Here is a 22,140-nt window from a genome sequence, read left to right as displayed (position 1 = left end):
TTCCGTCTTTGCTCCGTCTGGAGTCATCGCTTCGGCCAGCCATAGTCTTCGCTCTGGCCAGAGCCTTCAGTCTTCTCCGCTCTGGCCGGAGCACCGCTCCTGTAGATCCCTCCACTCCCTGCCCTCCCACTCATAGCAGGCATCCCGCCCAGCCACTCCGCTCCTGCATATACAAATTAACCCGCCATCTTTGTTGGGTTAATTTGCATACTCCAGATTGGCTGGTGGGCATCGTGGAGGTACGGTCAATTTGTATAATTCCCTTTTATTAGTGTAGACAAGCACTGTGATATACTCTCTTTACCCTCATTTTTCTTGATCTTTCTGATCTCTTTGCCTGCCTTTATAGTAAAATTCCTAACAAAAATTACCTGTATACTAAGTGTTCTCCAATCCCTCTTCTCACTTTTTTATATAACAGCTTTACTAGGTATATGTGACATATAACAAGCTGCACATATGTAAGGTGTACACTTTTATAAGTTTTAACAAAATGTAGACCTGTTAAATTGCCAGTACAATAAAGGTAATGAACGTTACCCATCATCCCAAGAGTTTTCTTGTGTCCTCTGTTAAATCATCTATCTTATAACTTCTCCTCTATTCTCAAGCAAACACTGATCTGCTTTCTGTCACTATAAAGTAGTTTGCATTTTTTGGAGTTTTATATGAATGGAATCATACTCTTTGTTTTTTTTTTTTGGTCTTCTTTGAGCATAATTATTTTGAAATCCATCCATGTTGTTGTGTCTATCAGTTTATTTTCCTTTATTGCTGAGCAGTATTTTGTTATATGTATATTTAAAAACATTTTTGATATATTTTAATTTTTTTATAGCAGTTTTACTCCAGAGCAAAATTAAATTGAAAGTACAAAGTACCCCTAGTGCCTTTCACTCTAACCTCCCCCTCCCCTTCCAGGATGATCAACAAATCATTATCCCCTACCAAAGTGGCACATTTGTTATAATGAACCTACACATCATTATCGCCCAAAGGCCATAGTTTACATTACAGTTTACTCGTGGTGTTGTACATTCTGTGTCTCATCAAATGTATAATTAATGGCATGCATCTACCAATATAATATCATACAGAGTAGTTTCATTGCTCTAAAAATTCAGTGTTCCACTTATTCATTTCTCCCACCCCTTAAACCCCTTACAACCACCAATCTTTTTGTTTTTCAGTTTTGTCTTTTCCAGAACATCATATAATTGGAATCTTAACCTTTACAGGTTGGCTTTTTTTAACTTAACAGGTGCATTTTAAGGTTCCTTTAGGTCTTTTTGTGGCTTGATAGCTCATTTCTTTATAGCACTGAGTAATATTCCTTTGGATATACCACAACTTATCCATTCACCTAAAGAAGGATACGTTGGTTGCTTCTAAATTGTAAAAATTATAAAGCTGCTAGAAACATCGTGTGCAGGTTTCCATGTGGACATACGTTTTCTACTCATTTGGGCAAGTATCAAGGAAAACAATTGCTGAGTCCTATGATATGTGTATAATTAGTGTTGTAGAAACTGTCAAAATTTCCAAAGTGGCTGCACCATTTTGCATTCTTACCAGCAATGAATGGGAGTTCCTATTGTTTCATGTTCTTGTCAGCATTTGGTGGTGTCAGTGTTTGGATTTCCACCATCTATATTTACCATCTGTATATCTTCTTTGTAAGGTATCTCTTTAGGGTTTTGACCCACTTTTTAATTGGATTGTTTGTTTCCTTACTGTTGAGTTTTGAAAGTTAATTTTATATTTTCAATAATGGTCCTTTATTAGATATGTCTTTTGTAATTATTTTCTCCCGTTATGTAGCTTGTCTTCTCATTCTTTTGATACTGCTTTTTGCAGAGCAGAAATTTGAATTTTTTTTCTTTTTCTTTTCTTTTTTAAAAAAATATATTTTATTGATTTTTTACAGAGGGGAAGGGAGAAGGATAGAGAGTTAGAAACATTGATGAGAGAGAAACATAAATCAGCTGCCTCCTGCACACCTCCTACTGGGGATGTGCCTACAACCAAGGTACATGCCCTTGACTGGAATTGAAGCTGGGGACCTTTCAGTCCACAGGCTGATGCTCTATCCACTGAGCCAAACCGGTTAGGGCATTCTTTTTCGTTTTTTTTTTGTTTGTTTGTTTGTTTGTTTAAAGTATTACATATGGTAGTACATATGTCTCCTTTTTTTTTTTTCCCCAATTGACCTTCCCCCAGCCTCCCCTACCCTCCGGCACATGCCCTCACCCCCCTCCCAGTGTCCTGTGTCCATTGGTTATGCTTACATGCATGCATACAATTCCTTCATGTGTCCATTGGTTATGCTTACATGCCCAACCCTCCCCAGCCTTCCCGCTGTCCTCTGACAGTCAGTTCAATGCTTCTCTGCCTCTGTATCTATTTTAATTCATCAGTTTATAATGTTCTTTATTATCCATAAACTAGGGCCTGGTGCATGAAATTCGTGCACGGATAGGGACCCTAGGGCTGTCTGGCGATCAGGGGTGATCTGTCCGGCGACCAGCAGGGTGATCAGGGGGCCCCTGCTGGGACCCGGCGCCGCCCGCTTGCCAGCCACACCCCTCGCCACCGGCACCGCTAGCCTTCCTCTGTGGGGCAACCGGCGGGGCAATTGGGGGACTCCTGCAGGCACCTGCCTTGGCTGGCCTTGGGGCCTGCAGGCTAGGGGCAGCTCCTGCATTGAGCCTCTGCTTCCTGGTGGTCAGTGCGTGTCATAGCGACCAGTCATTCCATCGTGTTGTCTATTTGCATATTAGCCTTTTATTATGTAGGATTAGTGGCCCAGTTCATGAAATTCTTGCATGGGGGCAGGGGGTTCCCTCAGCCAGACCTGCACCCTCTCCAATCTGGGACCCCTCGAGGGATGTCCGATTGCTGCTCTGTGGGATCAGGCCTAAACCAGCAGTCGGACATCTCTCGCAATCCGGGACTGCTGGCTCCTAACTGCTCACCTGTCTACCTGCCTGATTGCCCCTAACCACTCTGCCTGCTGGCCTGATCACCCCCAACTGCCCCCCCCTTCCAGTCTGATCACCCCTAACTGCCCCCCTTGCTGGCCTGATAGCCCCCAACTGCCCCCCCTGCCAGCATTATTGCCCCTACCTTCCCCCCCTGCCAGCCTGATTGCTCCCAACTGCCACCCCTGTTGGCCTGCTGCTTGCTTCCACTACCCCCCCTGCTGGTTTGATCGCCCCCAACTGCCCCCCCACCCCGCCTCCTCGTTCCCAACTGTCCCCCATGTGATGGTCTGCTTGCCCCCAACTGCCCTCCCTGCCTGCCTGCACACCCCCAAGTTCTCCCCCCCGCCCTTGCTGGCTTGCTCACCCCTAATCACCTCTGCCTTGGCCCCGCCACCATGGCTTTGTCCAGAAGGACGTTTGGAAGGTCTCCTGGTATAATTAGCATATTACCCTTTTATTAGTATAGATGAGTGAGATCATGTTGTATTTTTCTTCACTGACTGGCTTATTTCACTTAGCATACTGCTCTCCAGTTCCATCCATGCTGTTGCAAATGGTAAGAATTCCTTCTCTTTTATTGCAGTTTAGTATTCCATTGTGTAGATGTACCACAGTTTTCAAATCCACTCATCTGCTGATGGGCATTTAGGCTGTTTGCAAATCTCAGCTATTGTAAATACTGCTGCTATGAACACAGGGGTGCATATATCCTTTATGATTGGTGTTTCTCTTTGCTTGGGATGTATTCCTAGAAGTGGAATCGCTGGGTCAAATGGCAGTTCCATTTTTAATTTTTTGAGGAAACAACAAGGTTTTCCACAGTGGCTGCACCAGTCTGCATTCCCACCAGCAGTGAAGGAGGGTTCCTTTTTCTCCGCATCCTTTCCAGCACTTGTCCTTTGTTGATTTATTGATGCTAGCCATTCTGACAGGTGTGAGGTGGTACCTCATTGTTGTTTTGATTTGCATCTCTCGGATGATTATTGACTTTGAGCATGTTTTCATATGTCTCTTGGCTTTCTGAATGTCCTCTTTCGAAAAGTGTCTATTTAGGTCCTTTGCCCATTTTTTGATTGTATTGTTTATCTTCCTTTTGATATCTTGTATAAGTTCCCTGTAAATGTTGGAGATTAAACCCTTATCGGAGATAACATTGGCAAATATGTTCTCCCAAGCAGTGGGCTTTCTTGTTATTTTGTTGATGGTTTCTTTTGCTGTGCAGAAGATTTTTATTCTGATGTAGTCCCATTTGTTTATTTTCTCCTTAGTTTCCATTGCCCTAGGAGCTGTATCATTAAATATGTTGCTAAAACAAATGTCTATTTTGCTGCTTATGGCTTCTTATAAAATTTTAATGGTTTTCCATCTTGTATTTAAGTCCTTGATTCATTGTGAGTTTATTTTTGTGTATGGTTTAAGTTGGTGGTCTAGTTTCATTTTTTTGTAAGTATCTGTCCATTTTTCCCAACACCATTTATTGAAGAGTCTGTCTTAACTCCATTGTATTGTCTTGCTCCTTTGTTAAATATTAATTGCACATAATGGCTCTTGTTGATTTCTGGGTTCCTGTGTTCTGTTCCACTGGTCTATATGTCTGTTCTTGTGCCAGTACCAGGCAGTTTTCAGAACAATGGCTTTGTAGTATAGCTTGATATCTGGTATTGTGATCCCTCCAACATTGTTCTTCTTTCTCAAGATTGCTGCAGCTATTTGGGGTCTTTTTTTATTCCAGATGAATTTTTATAGAATTTGTTCTAGGTCTTTGAAGTTTGCCATTGGTATTTTAATGGAATTGCATTGAATTTATAGATTGCTTTGGGTAGTATGGACATTTTAATGATGTTGATTCTACCAATCCATGAACATGGTATATTCTTCCATTTGTTCATGTCTTCCTCTATCTCTTTTTTCAGCGTTCTAAAATTTTCTGAGTACAGGTCCTTTATCTCCTTGGTTAAATTTATTCCTACGTATCTTAATTTTTTTGTTGCAATGATAAATGGGATTGCTTTTTTAATTTCTCTTCCTGTGACTTCATTATCGGTATATAGAAAAGCCATAGACTTCTGGGTATTAATTTTGTATCCTGCTACATTGCTGAATTCATTTATTAAGTCTAGTAGTTTTTTGATGGAGTCTTTGTTGTTTTCTATGTACAATATCACTGTCATCTGCGAATAAGGACAGTTTTACTTCTTCTTTTCCAATTTGGATGCCTTTTCTTTCTTCTTCTTGTCTGATCGCAGTGGCAAGTACTTCCAGTACTATGTTGAACAGGAGTGGTGAGAGTGGGCATCCCTGTCTTGTTCCTATTTTTAGTGGAATTGGTTTTAGTTTTTGCCCATTGAGTATGATATTGGCTGTGGGTTTGTCATATATATGGCTTTCATTATGTTGAGTTATGATCCTTCTATTCCCACCTTGCAGAGGGTTTTTATCAAGAAAGGGTGTTGGAATTTGTCAAATGCTTTTTCTGCATCAATGGATATGATTATATGGTTTTATCTCTCAGTTTGTTTATATGGTGTGTCACATTTATTGACTGGCAAATATTGTACCATTCTTGCATCCCCGGAATAAATCCCACTTGGTCAAGGTGCATTGCTGGATTCTATTTGCTAGAATTTTGTTGATAGTTTTGGCGTCTATGTTCATGAGGGATATTGGCCTGTAATTCTCTTTCTTTGTATTGTCTTTATCTGGTTTTGGGATTAGGGTAATGCTGGCTTTGTAGAAACAGCTTGGAAGTGCTCCTTCCTCTAGAATTTTTTGGGATAGTCTGAGGAAGATATGTTTTATTTCTTCTTTAAATGTTTTATAAAACTCCCCTGTGAAGCTGTCTGTTCCAGGGCTTTTGTTTGTTGGAAGATTTTTGATTACTGCTTAAATTTTCTCCATAGTTATCGGCCTATTCAGATTTTGTTAATCCTCCTGGCTGAGGTTTGGAAGGTCGTAATTTTTTAGGAATATGTCCATTTCTTCTAGATTGACCAGTTTGTTGGAGTAGAGTTCCTCATAGTATTTTTTTTTACGATTCTTCGTATTTCTGTGGGGTCTGTTGTTATTTCACCTCTTTCATTTCTGATTTTGTTTATTTGGGTCCTCTCTCTTTGCTTCTTGGTGAGCCTGGCTAGAGGTTCATCAATCTTGTTTAAACTTTTAAAGAACCCGCTCTTGGTTTCATTGCTCTTTGTACTGTTTTTTTGGTCTCTATGTCATTTATTTCCACTCTGATCTTTATTATTTCCTTACTTATGCTCACTCTGGGCTTCTCTTGTTGCTCTCTTTCTAATTCTTCAAGTTGCAGAGTTAGATGGTTTATTATCAGTTTTTCTTGTTTTTTGAAGTAGGCCTGTAATGCTATGAATTTCCCTCTCAGTACTGCTTTCATTTGTGTCTCAAAGATTTTGGATTATTGTGTTTTCATTGTTGTTTGTTTCCAGGCTGTGTTTTATTTCTTATTTGATCTATTTGGTAACCCACTCATTGTTTGTATAGTATGCTATTCAGCCTCCAAGTGTTTGAATTTTTGTGATTGTTTTTACTGTAGTTGATTTCTAATTTTATGCCATTGTGATCTGAGAAGATGCTTAATTTGATTTCAATCCTCTTGAATTTGGAGAGACTTTGCCTGTGTCCCAATATGTGGTCTATCTTTGAAATTGTCCCATGTGCGCTTGAGAAGAATGTATATTCTGTAGTTTTGGGGTGGAATGTTCTAAAGATGTCGATTAACCCTTTGCACTCGCTTGCTTTTTTCTCAGGCTGCTACCGATGCTAAGCGTGTCGAGTCAGACTCGATATCCGAGTGCAAAATCTGATCTAGTGTGTCGTTTAGGATTGAAGTTTCTTTGCTAATTTTTTTGTCTAGAGGATTTATCCAGTGATGTTAATGGGGTATTAAAGTCTCCTACTATGATTTTGTTGCTGCCAATCTCACCACTGAGATCTTCCAGAAGTTTTTTTATGTATTTGGGTGCTCTTGCATTGGGTGCATAAATGTTTACCAGAGTTATATCCTCGTCTTGTATTGATTCCTTTAGAATTATGAAGTGACCTTTATTGTCTCTTGTTATGGTCTTCACTTTGAGGTCTCTTTTGTCAGATATAAGTATTGCTATCCCAGCTTTTTTTTTTCTTTTTTTTTTTTCATTTCCATTTGCCTGATAGATATTTTTCCATCCCTTCACTTTCAGTCTGTGTGAGTCCCTTGTTCTGAGGTGGGTCTCCTGTAGACAGCATATATATGAGTCATGTTTTCTTATCCATTCATTCACTCGATGTCTTTTGATTGGAGTATTTAATCTATTTATATTTAATGTTATTATTGGTAGGTACTTGTTTGTAGCCATTTCTGTGTTCCTTCCTCCCTTTCTGTTTCTTCTTTTTACAGCATTCCCTTTAGCATTTCTTGCATTGCTGGCTTGGTGGTGATAAACTCAAACTCCCTTAGCCTTTTTTTTGTCTGCAAAGCTCCTGATTTCCCCTTCAATTTTGATTAATAGTCTTGCTGGTTAGAGTATTCTTGGATTCAGTCCTTTGCTTTGCATCACATTGGATACCTCCTTCCTTTCCCTTCTAGCTTGATGTGTTTCTGTTGAGAAATAATTTGATAATCTGATGGGGGATCTTTTGTAGGTAATTCTCTGTGTCTCTCTTGCAGCCTTTAAGATTCTCTCTTGGTCGTTAACATTTGCCATTGTAATTATGACGTGTCTTGGTGTGGGTCTTTTGGGATTCATCTTGCTGGGGACTCTCTGTACTTGTGTAACTTTTTTCTACCCATATTAGGGAAGTTTTCTGTCACTATTTCTTTAAATAGATTTTCTAATCCTTGCTGCTCTTCTTGACCTTCTGGCAGCCATGTTATATGTATGTTACTTCGTTTTGTGTTGTCCCAAAGCTCCCTTAGGCTCTCCTCCTGCTTTTTAATTTTTTTCTCTAGTTGCTCTTCAGATAGGGCTTGTTTCTGTATCTTATCTTCTAACTCACTAATTTGGTCTTCTGTTTCTTCTAGTCTACTGTTGAAACCTTTCATGGTGTTTTTGATTGTAGTTATATCACTTTTTATTTCTTTCTGGTTTTTGCATAGGTTGTTGGTTTTCTTGTTCATCCGGTGTATGAACTATACGACCATTACTCTTAATTCTTTTTCTGTCATGTTGCATGCTTCCTTTTTACTTATTACCTTTCTTGGAGATTCCTCATTTTCTTTCCTCTTGGGATTGTTTCGTTGTTGCCCCATTCTAACTATCACCAGTAGGTTGAAATGTCGAGTTGCGGGGTCCTGGGCCATGTGCAATGGGAACTTCACACCCCCCGAGTGTCACTGAAGAGCTCTGACACGAAGACATTGGGGGCAGGGGAAGGCAGTTGGGGGCGATCTGGCCAGAAGGGGAGGGTAGTTTGGTTGTCAATCAGGCTAGCAGGGGAGCGGTTAGGGGGTGATCAGGCTGGCAAGCAGACAAGTGGTTAGGAGCCAGCAGTCCCGGATTGTGAGAGGGATGTCCGACTGCCGGTTTAGACCCGATCCCTGTGATTGGGCCTAAACAGCAGTTGGACATTGCCCAAGGGGTCCCAGATTGAAGGGGGTGCAGGCTGGGTTGAGGGACAACCACCTCCCCGTACACGAATTTTGTGCACCAGGCCTCAAGTCTATAATAATAAAAGTGTAATATGCTATTTAGACTGGAGAGCCGAATGACCTTCCGGACAAAGCCAGGGCTACAAGGGCTGAGGCAGCCACTGAAGCTGCGAGGTCCAAGCCCCTTGCACGAATTTCGTGCATCAGGCCTCTAGTACAACATAATTAACTATATTATATACCATACTAGAGGCCTCGTGCATGAAATTAACTTACAGGTGGGGTCTCTAGGCCTAGCCAGCGATCAGGGCTGGGCCGATAGGCTCCTGCTGGACAGGGGGAGGGATGGGGCGTTGGAGGTTGGCCGCCGGACCCAATGAGGGAGCCAGCCCTCAGACCCCCTGAGAAAGGTGATGCACCTGCTGCCACCCACCCCCAGTTCCCGGTCCCAGCCCCAGGGCATAAAGGCCCCGGCGGGGTCGGCAGAGGAGGCAACAGTTGTCGGGCCGGGCACGGAAGGAATGGATGCCGGAGCCCCGCAACCATGTGGCTCCCCGCCTCCCTCCCTCCCTCCCTCCTTCCCTCGCCACCTTGCTGCCACTGGGGCCTGCCGGCTGTGGGGAGGGATGGGACCTGCCAGCCTGGGGGTGGGACTGCGGGAGTTTTGCTGGATGGGGGGAGGGACTGCAAGAGGTTGGCTGCTGGCCCCAAGGAGGGAGCCAGCCCTCAGTCCCCCTGGGAAAGGGACCACGTCTGCCACCACCTATCCCCGGTTTCTCATCCCAGACTGAGGCCTGCCAGCCAGGGGGAGGGACCACAGGATGTTCGCTGGGAGGGGGGAGGTTGGCTGTGGTATCACACTGACCACCAGGGGTCGGCTCCTGCATAGAACGTCTGCCCCCTGGTGGTCAGTGTGCATAATAGCGATCGGTCGTATTGGTTGTTCAGTCGTAATGGTCGCTTAGGCTTTTATATACACTGAGTGGCCAGATTATTATGACCATCCCATCAGTATTTCTTTGGGCCACTTTTTGCCTTCAATACTGCGGCGATTCTTCTTGGCATTGACTCCACGAGATTTTGAAAGGTGATGCAAGGAATCTGACACCATGCCTGATGAATAGCACTGTCCAGTTCTGTGAGATTTGATGGTTGTGGAACCAGCTGCCTGATGGCTCTTTTAACTTCATCCCACAAATGATCAATTGGATTGAGATCTGGTGATTGTGGGGTCCTCCTAAGCAAGGTAAAGTCTCTCTCATGTTCTTGAAACCACTCCTGCACAATACGAGCACCATGGCATGGGGCATTGTCTTGTTGGAAGAAGCCATCTCCATTGGGATATGCCATCAACATGATAAGATGAACTTGATCAGCAACGATACTTAGGTATGTTGTGCTATTCAAACATTGTTCCACACGAATTAAAGGCCCAAATCACGCCAGGAAAACATGCCCCAAACCATAACACTGCCCCCACCAGCTTGAAGGGTTGTACTCATGCATGTTGGGGAGTGCTATCATGCTGTTTCCGCAAAATTCTCACTCTGCCATCTGCATGATGCAACTGGAAACGTGATTCATCGGACCACATGACTTTTTTCCAATGCTCAACTGTCCAATCATTGTGTTCCTGTGCGAATTGGAGACGTTTTATCTTGGTAATTGCAGACAGCAAAGGTGTTCGAACAGGCCTTTGGCTTCCATATCCCATATGATGCAGTGTACGGCTAATTTGCCTACAAACGTCAGGTTGTCATAATCTGGCCATTCAGTGTATATACTAGAGGCCTCGTGCATGGATTCATGCACTGGTGGGGTCCCTCAGCCTGGCCTCTGTGCCCTCTTGCAATCCAGGACCCCTTGGGGGATTTTGGACTACTGGTTTTGGCCTGATCCCTGCAGTCCGACATCCCCCAAGGGATGTAGTAGTGTGCAAAGTGGCAAGCCCCGGGATGCTGCTCCCACTTATCATGGCCCCGCTGCACTGCTGCTTGGTAGTGCTGCCAGAGGTGGGAGAAGCTTGTGCCTTCGCAGCTGCGAGCCCGGCATCTGGCACCCGTCTTTCAGCTGAAGCGGTGCTTCTGCTGTTGGAGTGCACTGACCACCAGGGGGCAGCTCCTGCATTGAGCGTCTGCCCCCTGGTGGTCAGTACGCATCACAGCTACCAGCCAGTCGTCTGGTTGTCCAATTGACCCATCACTTAGGCTTTTATATATATAGAGATGCCATTATATATGTTGGTCTGTATATTTTCTTTTTTAAATAAATCTTTATTGTTCAGATTATTATAGTTACTCTTTTCTCCCCCCATAGATCCCCTCCACCCGGTTCCCACCCCACCCCATGTCCTTACCCATCCACCCCCGCTGTCCTCATCCATAGGTGTAAGATTTTTGTCCAATCTCTTCCCGCTCCCCCCACATCCCCTTTCCCCTGAGAATTGTCAGTCCACTCCCTTTCTATGCCCCTGATTCTAATATATTCACCAGTCCATTCTGTTTTTCAGATTTTCTATTCACTTTATTTTTAGATTCACTTGTTGATAGATATGTATTTGTTGTCGCTTTGTTGTTCATAATTTTTATCTTTACCTTTTTCTTCTTCCTCTTCTTAACGAATACCCTTCAGAATTTCATATAATACTGGTTTGGTGGTGATGAACTCCTTTAGCTGTATCTTATCTGTGAAGCTCTTTATCTGACCTTCAAGTCTGAATGATAACTTTGCTGGGTAGAGTAATCTTGGTTGTTGGTTCTTGTTATTCATCACTTTGAATATTTCTTGCCACTCCCTTCTGGCCTGCATAGTTTCTGTTGAGAAATCAGCTGACAGTCATATGGGTACTCCCTTGTAGGTAACTAACTGTTTTTCTCTTGCTGCTTTCAAGATTCTCTCTTTGTCTTTTGCTCTTGGCATTTGAATTATGATGTGTCTTGGTGTGGTCCTCTTTGGATTCCTCTTGTTTGGGGTTCCCTGCGCTTCCTGAACTTGTAAGTTTATTTCTTTCACCAGGTTGGGGAAGTTTTCTGTCATTATTTCTTCAAATACATTTTCAGTATCTTGCTCTCTCTCTTCTTCTGGTACCCCTATAATTCGGATGTTGGTACGCTTGAAGTTGTCCCAGAGGCTCCTTACACTATTTTCATATTTTTGGATTCTTTTTTCTTTTCTGGTTGGGTGTTTTTTTTTGTTTCTTCGTATTTCAAATCTTTGACTTGATTCTTGTGATCATTTAGTCTGCTGTTGGGTCTCCTTATATTATTCTTTATTTCACTCAGTGTATGCTTAATTTCTGATTGGTCCTTTTTCATATCCTTGAGGGTCTCACTAAATTTCTCGGAGGTTTCTAGAAGATTCTTGAGTAACCTTATAACCGTGGTTTTGAACTCTATATCCAGTAATTTTCTTTCCTCCATTTCTTTCATTTGTGACATGTTTCTTTGTCTCCACATTTTGGCTGCTTCTCTTTGTTGATAGAGTGGCCTTGTGTAGTAGGTGTCCTATAGGGCCCAGTGTTTCAGCCTCCCCAGTTACCTGAGGTGGACACTTTTGGTGCACCCCTTTGTGGGCTGTGTGCACAGTCTTGTTGTAGTTAAGCCTTGATTGCTGTTGATATCACTGGAAGGAATTGACCTCCAGGCTAATTGGCTATGAGGACCAGCTGTGTCTACAATGGGAGAACTGCTGTGCTGGAGACATTCTTATGGGGCAGGACTTGCTTCAGTGGGGCTTCGGTGTTCATTGAGTCTTCCCCTTGAGTGTGTCGCTTATGGATGTGAAGAGTTGTAATCTGGTATGATCTCACACTGACCACTGGGTACACTGTCTCATGGATCTCCAAGGAGGTGTAAAGTCAGCCACTCCCTGAGGCCACCCAGTAGGAGCTATAGAGAGATTTGCAGATTCCTCCTCTTTGTTTGGGGTTTTGAAGTGCCCAAATGAAGCCCAACTGTGAAGCATTGCAGGCTACTGCTGCTGGGCCTTAGGCCTTCTTTTGGAAGCTTTGGCGCCCTCTGACCCAGCTGCAGTTTGTTAGGTTTTAGGTTGCAAAAGGACAGGCCATTCATATGTAAAAGCCGCTGCGCACAGCTTGGGTGGGGTTGTAAATTGGGTGAGGCAGGGTCTCAGGGAATCACCAGGACGGAGCAAACAGCAATGGCTGCCATTCAGCCCTGCCCCGGAAAGGTCCCCAAGTGTTTTTGTCCTGCAGCCCTGTGCGGGAACAGTGATTGCTGTGAGCACCTCTCAGAGAAAGCTGCCCTTTTGTTCCAGCCCGATGCCAGAAAGTCCATTTTCTTCCAGTATGAGTCTCGGTCCCCAGAGTCTCGCCCAGAACTTGAGTTCAGAGCAATCAGGAGCTTGTATCTCCTTCCCAAAAGAAAAAAACAGCACACCGAGTTGCGAGCCCATTTCACGCGAGTCTCCGCACCTCCACACTTCCTACCAGTTTCAATGCGCTTTTTCTTTCCTTCTAGTTGTAAAACTTCCACTCAGCCAGCTTTCCTGTGGTTCTGGATGATATTTGTTTTGTCTCTTAGTTGTAGTTTTGATGTGGTTGTGAGAGGCAGCAAGTACAGGTGTTTACCTATGCCTCTATCTTGGTTGTTCTGGTCTGTGTATTTTCAATTGTTTTAAGATACTAATAGCAAGACTTTTATTGTTTTTACTCTAATATTTTTCTCCAACTGGGCCTTTGTAATTTTTGAAATATTTCTTAGCAGTTGTCCTTTATCTAGTTTCAAGAATTTTTATTAGGGTTTTCACTGCAATTGCACAACATTTGTGTGTTAATATGGGGAGATTTGACCTTTATATAGTATTATGTATTTTCATACAGGAATATGACATAGCTTTTATTTATTCCAGTCAGTCATTCAGTTTTATAGGTTCTTTACAACTTTATTTATGGGTGTTTTAAATATTAATGTTTTGCAAATATTAAGCTTTTTTATGCAGTAAATTTGTAAATGTAGCCACCTATTATAACATGATGATTTTATATTTTGCATGCTTTGTAAGCAACCATATTATTGGTTCTAATGCCCTTTACTTGGCCTTCTTAAGTTTTTCAGGTAATAGGTTTTTCAAATTATTGTCTGTTCCTTCCTAATATTTATTTTTTCAGTTTCTTGCTCTTATCACCTTGCATTGGAATTTTCAGTCTCAGTTGAACAACGATAATAAACCATCTTGCCTTGATTCTTCTTTAATAGCTATATCTCCCTTTTTTCTATTTTATTGTGATGACATTTTAGAAGAATCAACTTTATTATTAAGAATCCTTTTCTCAGTTGTTCAGTTTTTAAAAAATATCATAATTAATGTTAAACTTCATTAAATACGTTTTTAGCATCAAATGAAAAAGTTGTGTGAGATTTCAATGTGATGAGTAGCCTCAAATATTCTTACATTCTTACAGTTTTCTACTTGCTCTTTGTGTCCTTTTCTTTTATTTCATAGTATGTGAGTATTTCAATTAATATTCAAAAATTGCTCTTTAATTATCTATATGTTTTCTGGTTTAATACCAGGCTTATGATAGGTTGCTAAAATCCATTAGAATAATTAAGTTTTATTTCTCAGATTAATTTTAAAATCTTAGTAATTATCTACACTTGAAAGCATGTCAGAGAATGATGGTAAACTTTTTGGAGCTTGATACTTTTTTGAGGCAATGCTTTAAAAACCCTTTTTCTTCCATAGCTGCTAAGAATTGTTAGTACATTTTTGTAATTTCTTCAGTCACTTTTTTTGGATGGTAAAATTTGCCCTCTTTTATCTATCTATGTCTGTCCTCTTATTTATTTTTCATGAATTCATTAATTTATGTTTTTTTCTCTCTCAAAAAGGTTCATGGAAATAATTTATAAAGTTTTTATTGTTATTTAGAAATGTTTGAACATGTTTAAGCACATTTTTCTTAAGTGATACCCTTCTGCATTTCTGTATTCATTTAAAAATATTTAGACATAACTCTAAACTTTAAAGGTATTGTTTATACTTTCTATTTTGAATGCTTATATTGGTTTACTTCTTAGTTTGAGTTTTGTGGGGGTTTTTCTTTGTTTGTTGTTGTTTTTTTAGTCAGGGTGCATATGTGAGTTGTAAACTCTCCAAGGACTATGTTTTGTATTTTAATATAGTTGTCAATGATCAGTATCTTATTTGACTTTAGTATTCATGAATATCAGTCTGATTTCTCTTAAAATTATTTAGATTTGGTCCATTGCTTTTAGGAAGGAAATTAGTATTATAAGGAAGAGGTTTGATATAATTTTATTTTAACTTTCACTTGTGGCATTTTTTTTTTCTTCATCTGTGAAATGGGAAAATTTATTTTACTTTTTTGTTTTCTAAATTAGTATTTTCTGTCAGTTGGTGTATCATAAGTTTTTTATAGAGATTTTTGATAGAGGGGAACTTCAAAGGATGATACTTTGGTATTATATGTTGTTGAACAGATCCTACATGAATTAGTTACATATTGCTGAGTAACAAATTACTCTAAAACTTAGTAGCTTTAGAAGAACATAGATTTATTATCTTAGTTTATTTGGGCCAGGAATCAAATCATGGCTTAGCTAGGTTCTTTGCTTCAGAGTCTTATGAGAATGTAGTCAAGGTGTCAGCTAGGGCTGGGATCTCATCTGAAGACTTGACTGGGGGAAGGATCTGCTTCCAAACTTACTCTTGGCCCAATCTAGTGTTTTTTCCACTGCAACACATATCGTTGGATATTTATTTAAAAGTCACTCTTTGGGTCTTACATCCAGCCCCAAGAACATGTGTGTGAGTGTGTGTACCCAAAGGAGGGGAAGAAAGGAGGGAGAGTAAAAAAAGGGGAGGAAGATTTTAGCACAATATATTTTTATTTTAAGAACTATACTTTTTTTTTTTTTCCCTCCTATAGGTGCTTTAGCTGGACCAATTATTGTGGAGCCACATATCACAGCAGTATGGGGAAAGAATGTTTCATTGAAGTGTTTAATTGAAGTAAATGAAACTATAACCCAAATTTCATGGGAAAAGGTACATGGCAAAGGTTCACAGACTGTTGCAGTTCATCATCCTCAATATGGATTCTCTGTTCAAGGAGAGTATCAGGGAAGAGTCTTGTTTAAAAACTATTCACTTAATGATGCAACAATTACTCTACATAACATAGGATTTTCTGATTCTGGAAAATACATATGCAAAGCTGTTACATTCCCACTTGGAAATGCTCAATCCTCTACAACCATAACTGTATTAGGTAGGTATGCTTGAATTATGTGTTTTGGTGGTAGTTGTGAGTATTATACTAAAAATATTTTAAAGAATTTAAAATTCTTGAAATACACAAATTTAGGTTTAAAATAAAAGAATTCAAACACAGTTTTTCAAGTTCTGTATTAAAATCCTTTGATTCTAAGTTCTTAAGTTAAACAAAATCTCGTCTCTACCTACCTACCTACCTATCTATGTAATTGTATGTAGGTCTTACCTATTTTACTTTTTTCATGAGATTATTTTTTAAATATACTAAGTGCTGAGTTTTTTGGACATATTTTCAAAAAATATTTTTATTGATCTAGGAGAGGAAGAGAGAGAGAGAGAAATAACAATGATGAGAGAGAGAGAGAGAGAGAGAAATAACAATGATGAGAGAGACTCGTTGATCAACTGCTGCCTGCATGTCCCCACTGGGGATCTAGGCTGCAACCAGGGCATCAAAGGTCGACACTCAACCACTGAGCCACACTGGTTGGGTGTGCCATACTTTAAAAAAAATATGTTTTTATTGCCCTAACTGGTTTGGCTCAGTGGATAGAGCATCGGCCTGAGGACTGAAGGGTCCCGAGTTCGATTCCAGTCAAGGTCTCATGCCAGGTTGCAGGCTCGATCCCCAGTAGGGGGCGTGCAGGAGGCAGCCGATAAATTATTCTCTCTCATCATTGATGTTTCTATCTCTCTCTCCCTCTCCCTTCCTCTCTGAAATCAATCAATACACACACACACACACACACACACATATATATGTTTTTATTGATTTTAGAGAGGAAGGAAGAGAAAGAGGAAGAGAAATAAACAGTGTGAAAGAGAAACATTGATGGGTTTCCTCCTGTAAGCACTCCAACTGGGGACCAAATCCGTAACTGAAGCATGTGCCCTGACTGTGAATCATACAGACGATCTTTTGGTGCATGGGATGAGGCTCAACCAATTGAGCCACAACAGTCAGGGCTCTTTGCCGTCCTTATTTTCTGTCAAGTTTTCACCTTGTAATTAAATTAAAACCTTTAAATAGCTTTTCCAATTTTTAAAAGGACTTTCTTCTTGGAGCCATTGACACCTCAGGTTTGTGTTTCAAATAAAATTTTATTTCTGCTATCATGGATTTGCATAGCTATTTGAATCCTGGGCTATTGTTCCTAATGAAAGATCTTTTCTGTCTGATAACTTTTAAAGTTTATTGTGTAATTTAGAATGAGCTAATGTATTAGCATTAAGATAGCCACTTGCAGTGAAAAATAAACCAATTTGGAAATGCTGGTGAGTACTTTTGAATAATAGAATAAGGATTAAGGAGTTATAGTACCTTAGACTTTTCCACCCAAAGTGGGACTCCTTTAATGGGGCAGTCTTTGATCCAGATCTGCCTATTTACCTGTCAGGGATTTTGTCAGGTCTGCTGATAGCTCTCCCTACTCCATCCTTTTTCTTCACTTTTCTCCCAGATGTTACTCCCCAATAAGCCTTTAGTAGTCCTTACTTGGTTTCAGTGTCTGCTTTCAGAGAACCAAATAAGTACACAGCCCCTAACATTTAATGCAGTAACTTTAGGGTCTCTTGAATGCAGGAAAACAATTTTGTCCAAATTTTTATATATATATATATTTGTATTGAGAGATAGTATGCAAAAATAGAAATAAAATAAAATGTTTGAGGAATTTATATGTTTTAAGACACTATCCTATGAGTTGTGAGGAAATATAACTTAACATTCATGAAAATTGCTATTTTTGAGAAATATTTTGATTGGAAAGCAAGGCATAAATATCTGAAAAATCAAGTACAGGCCATTAGGGTAAAAAAGTTTAGTGTCAAGAACATAATAGATAGTTTGTATATGGAAGAGAGAGCTGGTGGGAATAATTTATTTTTGCTTTAAATTTTAGGAATTTCTCCTAAGTTAATGCAGTACTCAGTGCTTTAAAACTCAAGACTGTTTACAGTATAAGACTAATAATAATTTTACCCATGCTTCTTTAACTTCACCTATTTCATTCCTTTCTGTTCCTCTCGCAGGACTCAAATTTTATAATCCTAGTAAACTATTTGTAGTTCTTTTAACACCTGTCCACGTTTTTATGTTTGCCATTATGCCTGGATTGCCTTGTTTTTCCTTCTATCGCTCTCTTCCTACATTCTTTTATTTAACCACTGTCCATCAAAACACATTCTTTTGGAAGCCATTCTTGAAAGATCTCCCTCCACAATTTGATGATTTTTATTCTTTTGCCATTGTATCTCGAGCATGACTATATTGTAGCAGTTACCATACTGTTCATTATATTTTCCCCTCACTGTAAACATGTGATGGGCTACAACTTTACACTTTAAAATCTAACATGATATCCCTCAAGCCTGTAACAGTCCCTAATTAATAGCAGTCTCATACATTAATTTTATTTAAGAAGGATATAGGAATGGGCTGGTGAACTTGTCAGTTTAGAAATGTTTTGTATAAAAAATAGTTGCCAGTTCTTGAGTGGTGGGTAGGTTTGGGGTAGGCAAAAAGGAAAGAAGTATGGGGAATGAACTAACAGAAGCAGGCAGAAAACAATACACAATAGGGCAGAATTTCTTCAAAGTCAGCATTGTTGAAATTTGGGCCTGGAATTTGTTGGGGTGTGCTATCCTGTTCATTGTAGACTGGTTAGCAGCATTCATGGCTTTTACCCACTAGATGCTAGTAGCAGTTCCTCATTTATGATAACTTAGAATATCACCAGACATTGCCAAGTGTCCTTTGGAGAGAGGGGGAGAGTGGGAGAACACTCACTGTTGAGAACCCTCATTAGTGGAAACATTGAGTAATTTGTTGATTGTTCAAAGAATTAGAGGCTAGAAAGGTAGAGTAGGACCACATTAAAGTAATTTGAATATTAGGATAGGGAATTTGACCTGTATATTACTAGAAATTTGAACTTAGTGTACAATGTTGTGCTGCTTCTCAACCTCCCTTCTATTCTCAGGCTCTTGCTGTTTTAAAGTGTGGTTCATGAACTAGCAGCATTGATATCATTTTGGAGCTTGTTAAAATACAGAATTTCAGATACATATCAAACTTATTGAATGATAAATCTACATTTTATCAGGATCCCTAAATGATTTGGGTGCACAGTAAAGTTTGAGAAACACTGCTTTGACCACCTTCTCACCTTGCTTAGAGGATTAACTAACTTAGATCTGATTTAGGTAGTAATGTGATAAAAGTTGTGATTCAGGATGATCAGTCTGGTGTTTTTTATTAATTAAAATGAAGAGGTCCTGAAATTATAATGCCTCAGCCATGAAGTTATGAAGGCTTGAAATTCATTTACTAATTTCTGCCACTTGACTGAAGAAGGGAGCTATTATAAAGGAATAACTAGCAGATCTTTGTAACTTGCTGAATATAAGAAAAAAGGGAGGTTTGAACAATAACAGATCTTGAACCTTGGTGATTGAGTAAATTATGTTACCATTAATTTAAATGGGCATTTCTTTGAAAAACAGGTGTTAGCATTGGTAGCAAGATGATAGATAGTTCAACATTTGTTTTTTTTTTTAGTTTGAAAATATATAGGCAAAAAATACCAGGCAGATGGTTAGAAAATATAGAGTCAAGCCTTGTATCAAAGTTGGAGAAAATTAGGGATCAACTGGGTAAGTAGTGTTTATCAGATAAAAGTTTTTAAGGGAGATACATAACATGATTGAAGGCCTTTGATAGAGTGTTTAACATTAAGGTTACTTATACCAGGAAAAAAAAATAGGTGGCATGCACATTCCATTGAATAAGTATTAGTGATATTCTGTTTTAACAGTGTCAGTTCTATACTTACATTTTTATTTTTAAATATGCTTTATATATTTTTGCTGCACAAATGAATCATTAAGTATTAGAACTACCTTTTTTTTCCTTTCAGAGTAATAATACCTTTAATTTCATAGTGAAAATTATGGTCCATTTCACAGTAATTTTTTGTACATGCTAATTTTGTGAAGGACTCATCTGTCACTAGGAAAGCCATCTTTGTAATGTTTATATAAAATCTTGGCTTCTTATTTGTCCTGGCTCATGATCATCTTTTGTTCCAAGACTTACCATAAAAGCGTGTGCCTATACTTTATATGCAGTTACTCCTAAATTTATGAAATATGTCTAGATGTGGCTTGGAAGGATATAAATATATTCTTAATTGACATGTAACTTCTTCTTCTTTTTTTTTTTTTTTAATTTGAACAGTTGAACCCACTGTGAGCTTGATAAAAGGGCCAGATTCTTTAATTGATGGAGGAAACGAAACAGTAGCAGCCATTTGTATTGCAGCAACTGGGAAACCAGTTGCACATATTAACTGGGAAGGTGATCTTGGTGAAATGGAGTCCACTACAACTTCCTTTCCAAATGAAACAGCCACAATTGTCAGCCAATACAAGCTGTTTCCAACCAGATTTGCTAGAGGAAGGCGAATTACTTGTGTTGTAAAACATCCAGCCTTGGAAAAGGACATCCGATATTCTTTCCTATTAGATATACAATGTAAGTAAATGGTAGCATTTGCTTTTTAAACATGTGATGCATTTTGTTTTCATTTTCTTTCTTTAAAATTATTCTGTATCAAACAGTGTTTAATTTAATATTTAGTATTCAGAAATTCTTACAGCTTTTCCTTACTGACATTTTTCCCCGTTAATTAAAAAAATATATTTTTATGGAAATTACATTTAACCAGAACAGTTTTTATCAGTTTGTAAAGATGGACAATGATATTAAAGTTATTCTCTAACTTAGAATTATTTAGCTCATATAGGTAAAACAATATTTTAGACACATCATTGGGATAATAATCATTATAGATAAGCTTAAAGTTGGCCTATCTTGTATTTTTTGTTATGGGATACTCTGTTGTGTTTATGTTTCTGTGTGTGTATGTATACTTTTCCCTTTATATTTTTGCATAGCATTTTAAAAGTTGAGCAACAGAAAAACTGATGGTGCAGATCACTAAGGGCAAAGAAAATGAAAATTAAGCATATTAGAAATAAAATTTGGAGAAGTATTTAGGTTCTACTGTCATTTCCATCATTGTACAGATCATAAATGTAGATAGGTTTATGAAGTTCTGATTTTTGTGGGTTTTTTTTTTATATAATGCATGGAATTTAAAATTAATTAGACTTGGTGTAATGGTTCCTAAGGCTAATTCTAAAGATTTTTAAAAAACATTTATAGGATTAAGCTTGAGAAGATACCTATGTGAATATTATTACCATTGTATTCTTAAATATGAGTACCTTGTTGTCGCCTTACTTCTGAGGAGAATCCAATTAAATTTTCTCCCCTTTCTTACCTAACTTTCAGACTCTTAACTTTTTTCTTTTTCTTGTAAAATTCAGATGTTAATTGTAAGCGCTATTAATATTTTTCTCAGATATATTTTCCTTTCCTGTATCTAATCATAACTGAAATTTTCTTCAATTTGTATTATGTATATTATTTTTTGTTTGCTTGAATGCAATCCTAAATATATAAATATATTTTTTTCTAGTATAAGATATTGTAATTATTATTTAGATTTATTAGCATGCTCCTAAAATGTTGTTAGAGTGCTTATGGCTTTTTCCTCTTAATAGGGACCTATAAAACATGTGAACAAAGTTTAAGAAGATAAAATCTTATATCTAAAATTCATCTCTCAAAATCTGGAGGTATTCTTTGGGGATACGTTAGTATCTCTCCCCTCCTTTTAAAATAAATTAAACTTACAGATAGCTGTACTATTTTTTCAGCAACTTTTTTAGTACCAATTTTAAGTTTTGAAAATGCTTGTTAATTCTTGGAATTTATAAGAGGCAGGAATTTCTTTTTTTAGAATTCTAAAGTAATTGTACCTTAGTGAAAGTTTAATTATTTACTACCTTTTTATAAACCTTGCTTGATAGTAGGTCAGGCTTTTCTGGCATAGTTAAAGACTAATACAGTCTCTCTCTAACCTCCCATCTGACCATGTACTATTCATATAATTTACTATGTAGCTCACAGGAACATGGAGGGTCCCTGTACCTTGTATTAGTTCCTTAAGGAAGTGTTTCATGACATCCCCAATCTCATCCCCGATCTATATTAAACCCTTCCTCTTGTCTTCTCTCTTAGCATCCTATTCTTTTCCGTAATAGGTTTTAGGTAAATAGTTTTAAATGCCATGTCTCATTATTGAATTAAGAACTGAAATGTATTTTCATATATATATATATTTTTTTTCATAATAGGATTCTTTAAATTTTGCTTTTGGTGATTATAGATTTGTAGATATTCTT

At 38.8% G+C, this 22,140-nt stretch overlaps 1 protein-coding gene across 1 annotated transcript in view; it reads left to right on the top strand.

Annotated features, from left to right (window-relative positions):
• NECTIN3 (nectin cell adhesion molecule 3) overlaps positions 1 to 22,140 on the top strand; it is a gene marked incomplete at its 5' end in the record, with an annotated part of 146,362 nt that overhangs the window by 47,948 nt on the left and 76,274 nt on the right. Inside the window, 2 exons of the mRNA XM_079766311.1 lie at positions 15,482 to 15,823; positions 20,066 to 20,362. Coding sequence (XP_079622437.1) covers positions 15,482 to 15,823; positions 20,066 to 20,362 — 639 coding nt within the window. The remainder of the gene's footprint in view (positions 1 to 15,481; positions 15,824 to 20,065; positions 20,363 to 22,140) is intronic.

This window comes from Cnephaeus nilssonii, assembly GCF_951640355.1.
Source record: "Cnephaeus nilssonii genome assembly, chromosome: 3".
Lineage (NCBI taxonomy): Eukaryota > Metazoa > Chordata > Mammalia > Chiroptera > Vespertilionidae > Cnephaeus > Cnephaeus nilssonii.
This window is presented reverse-complemented; position numbering and strand designations above follow the sequence as displayed.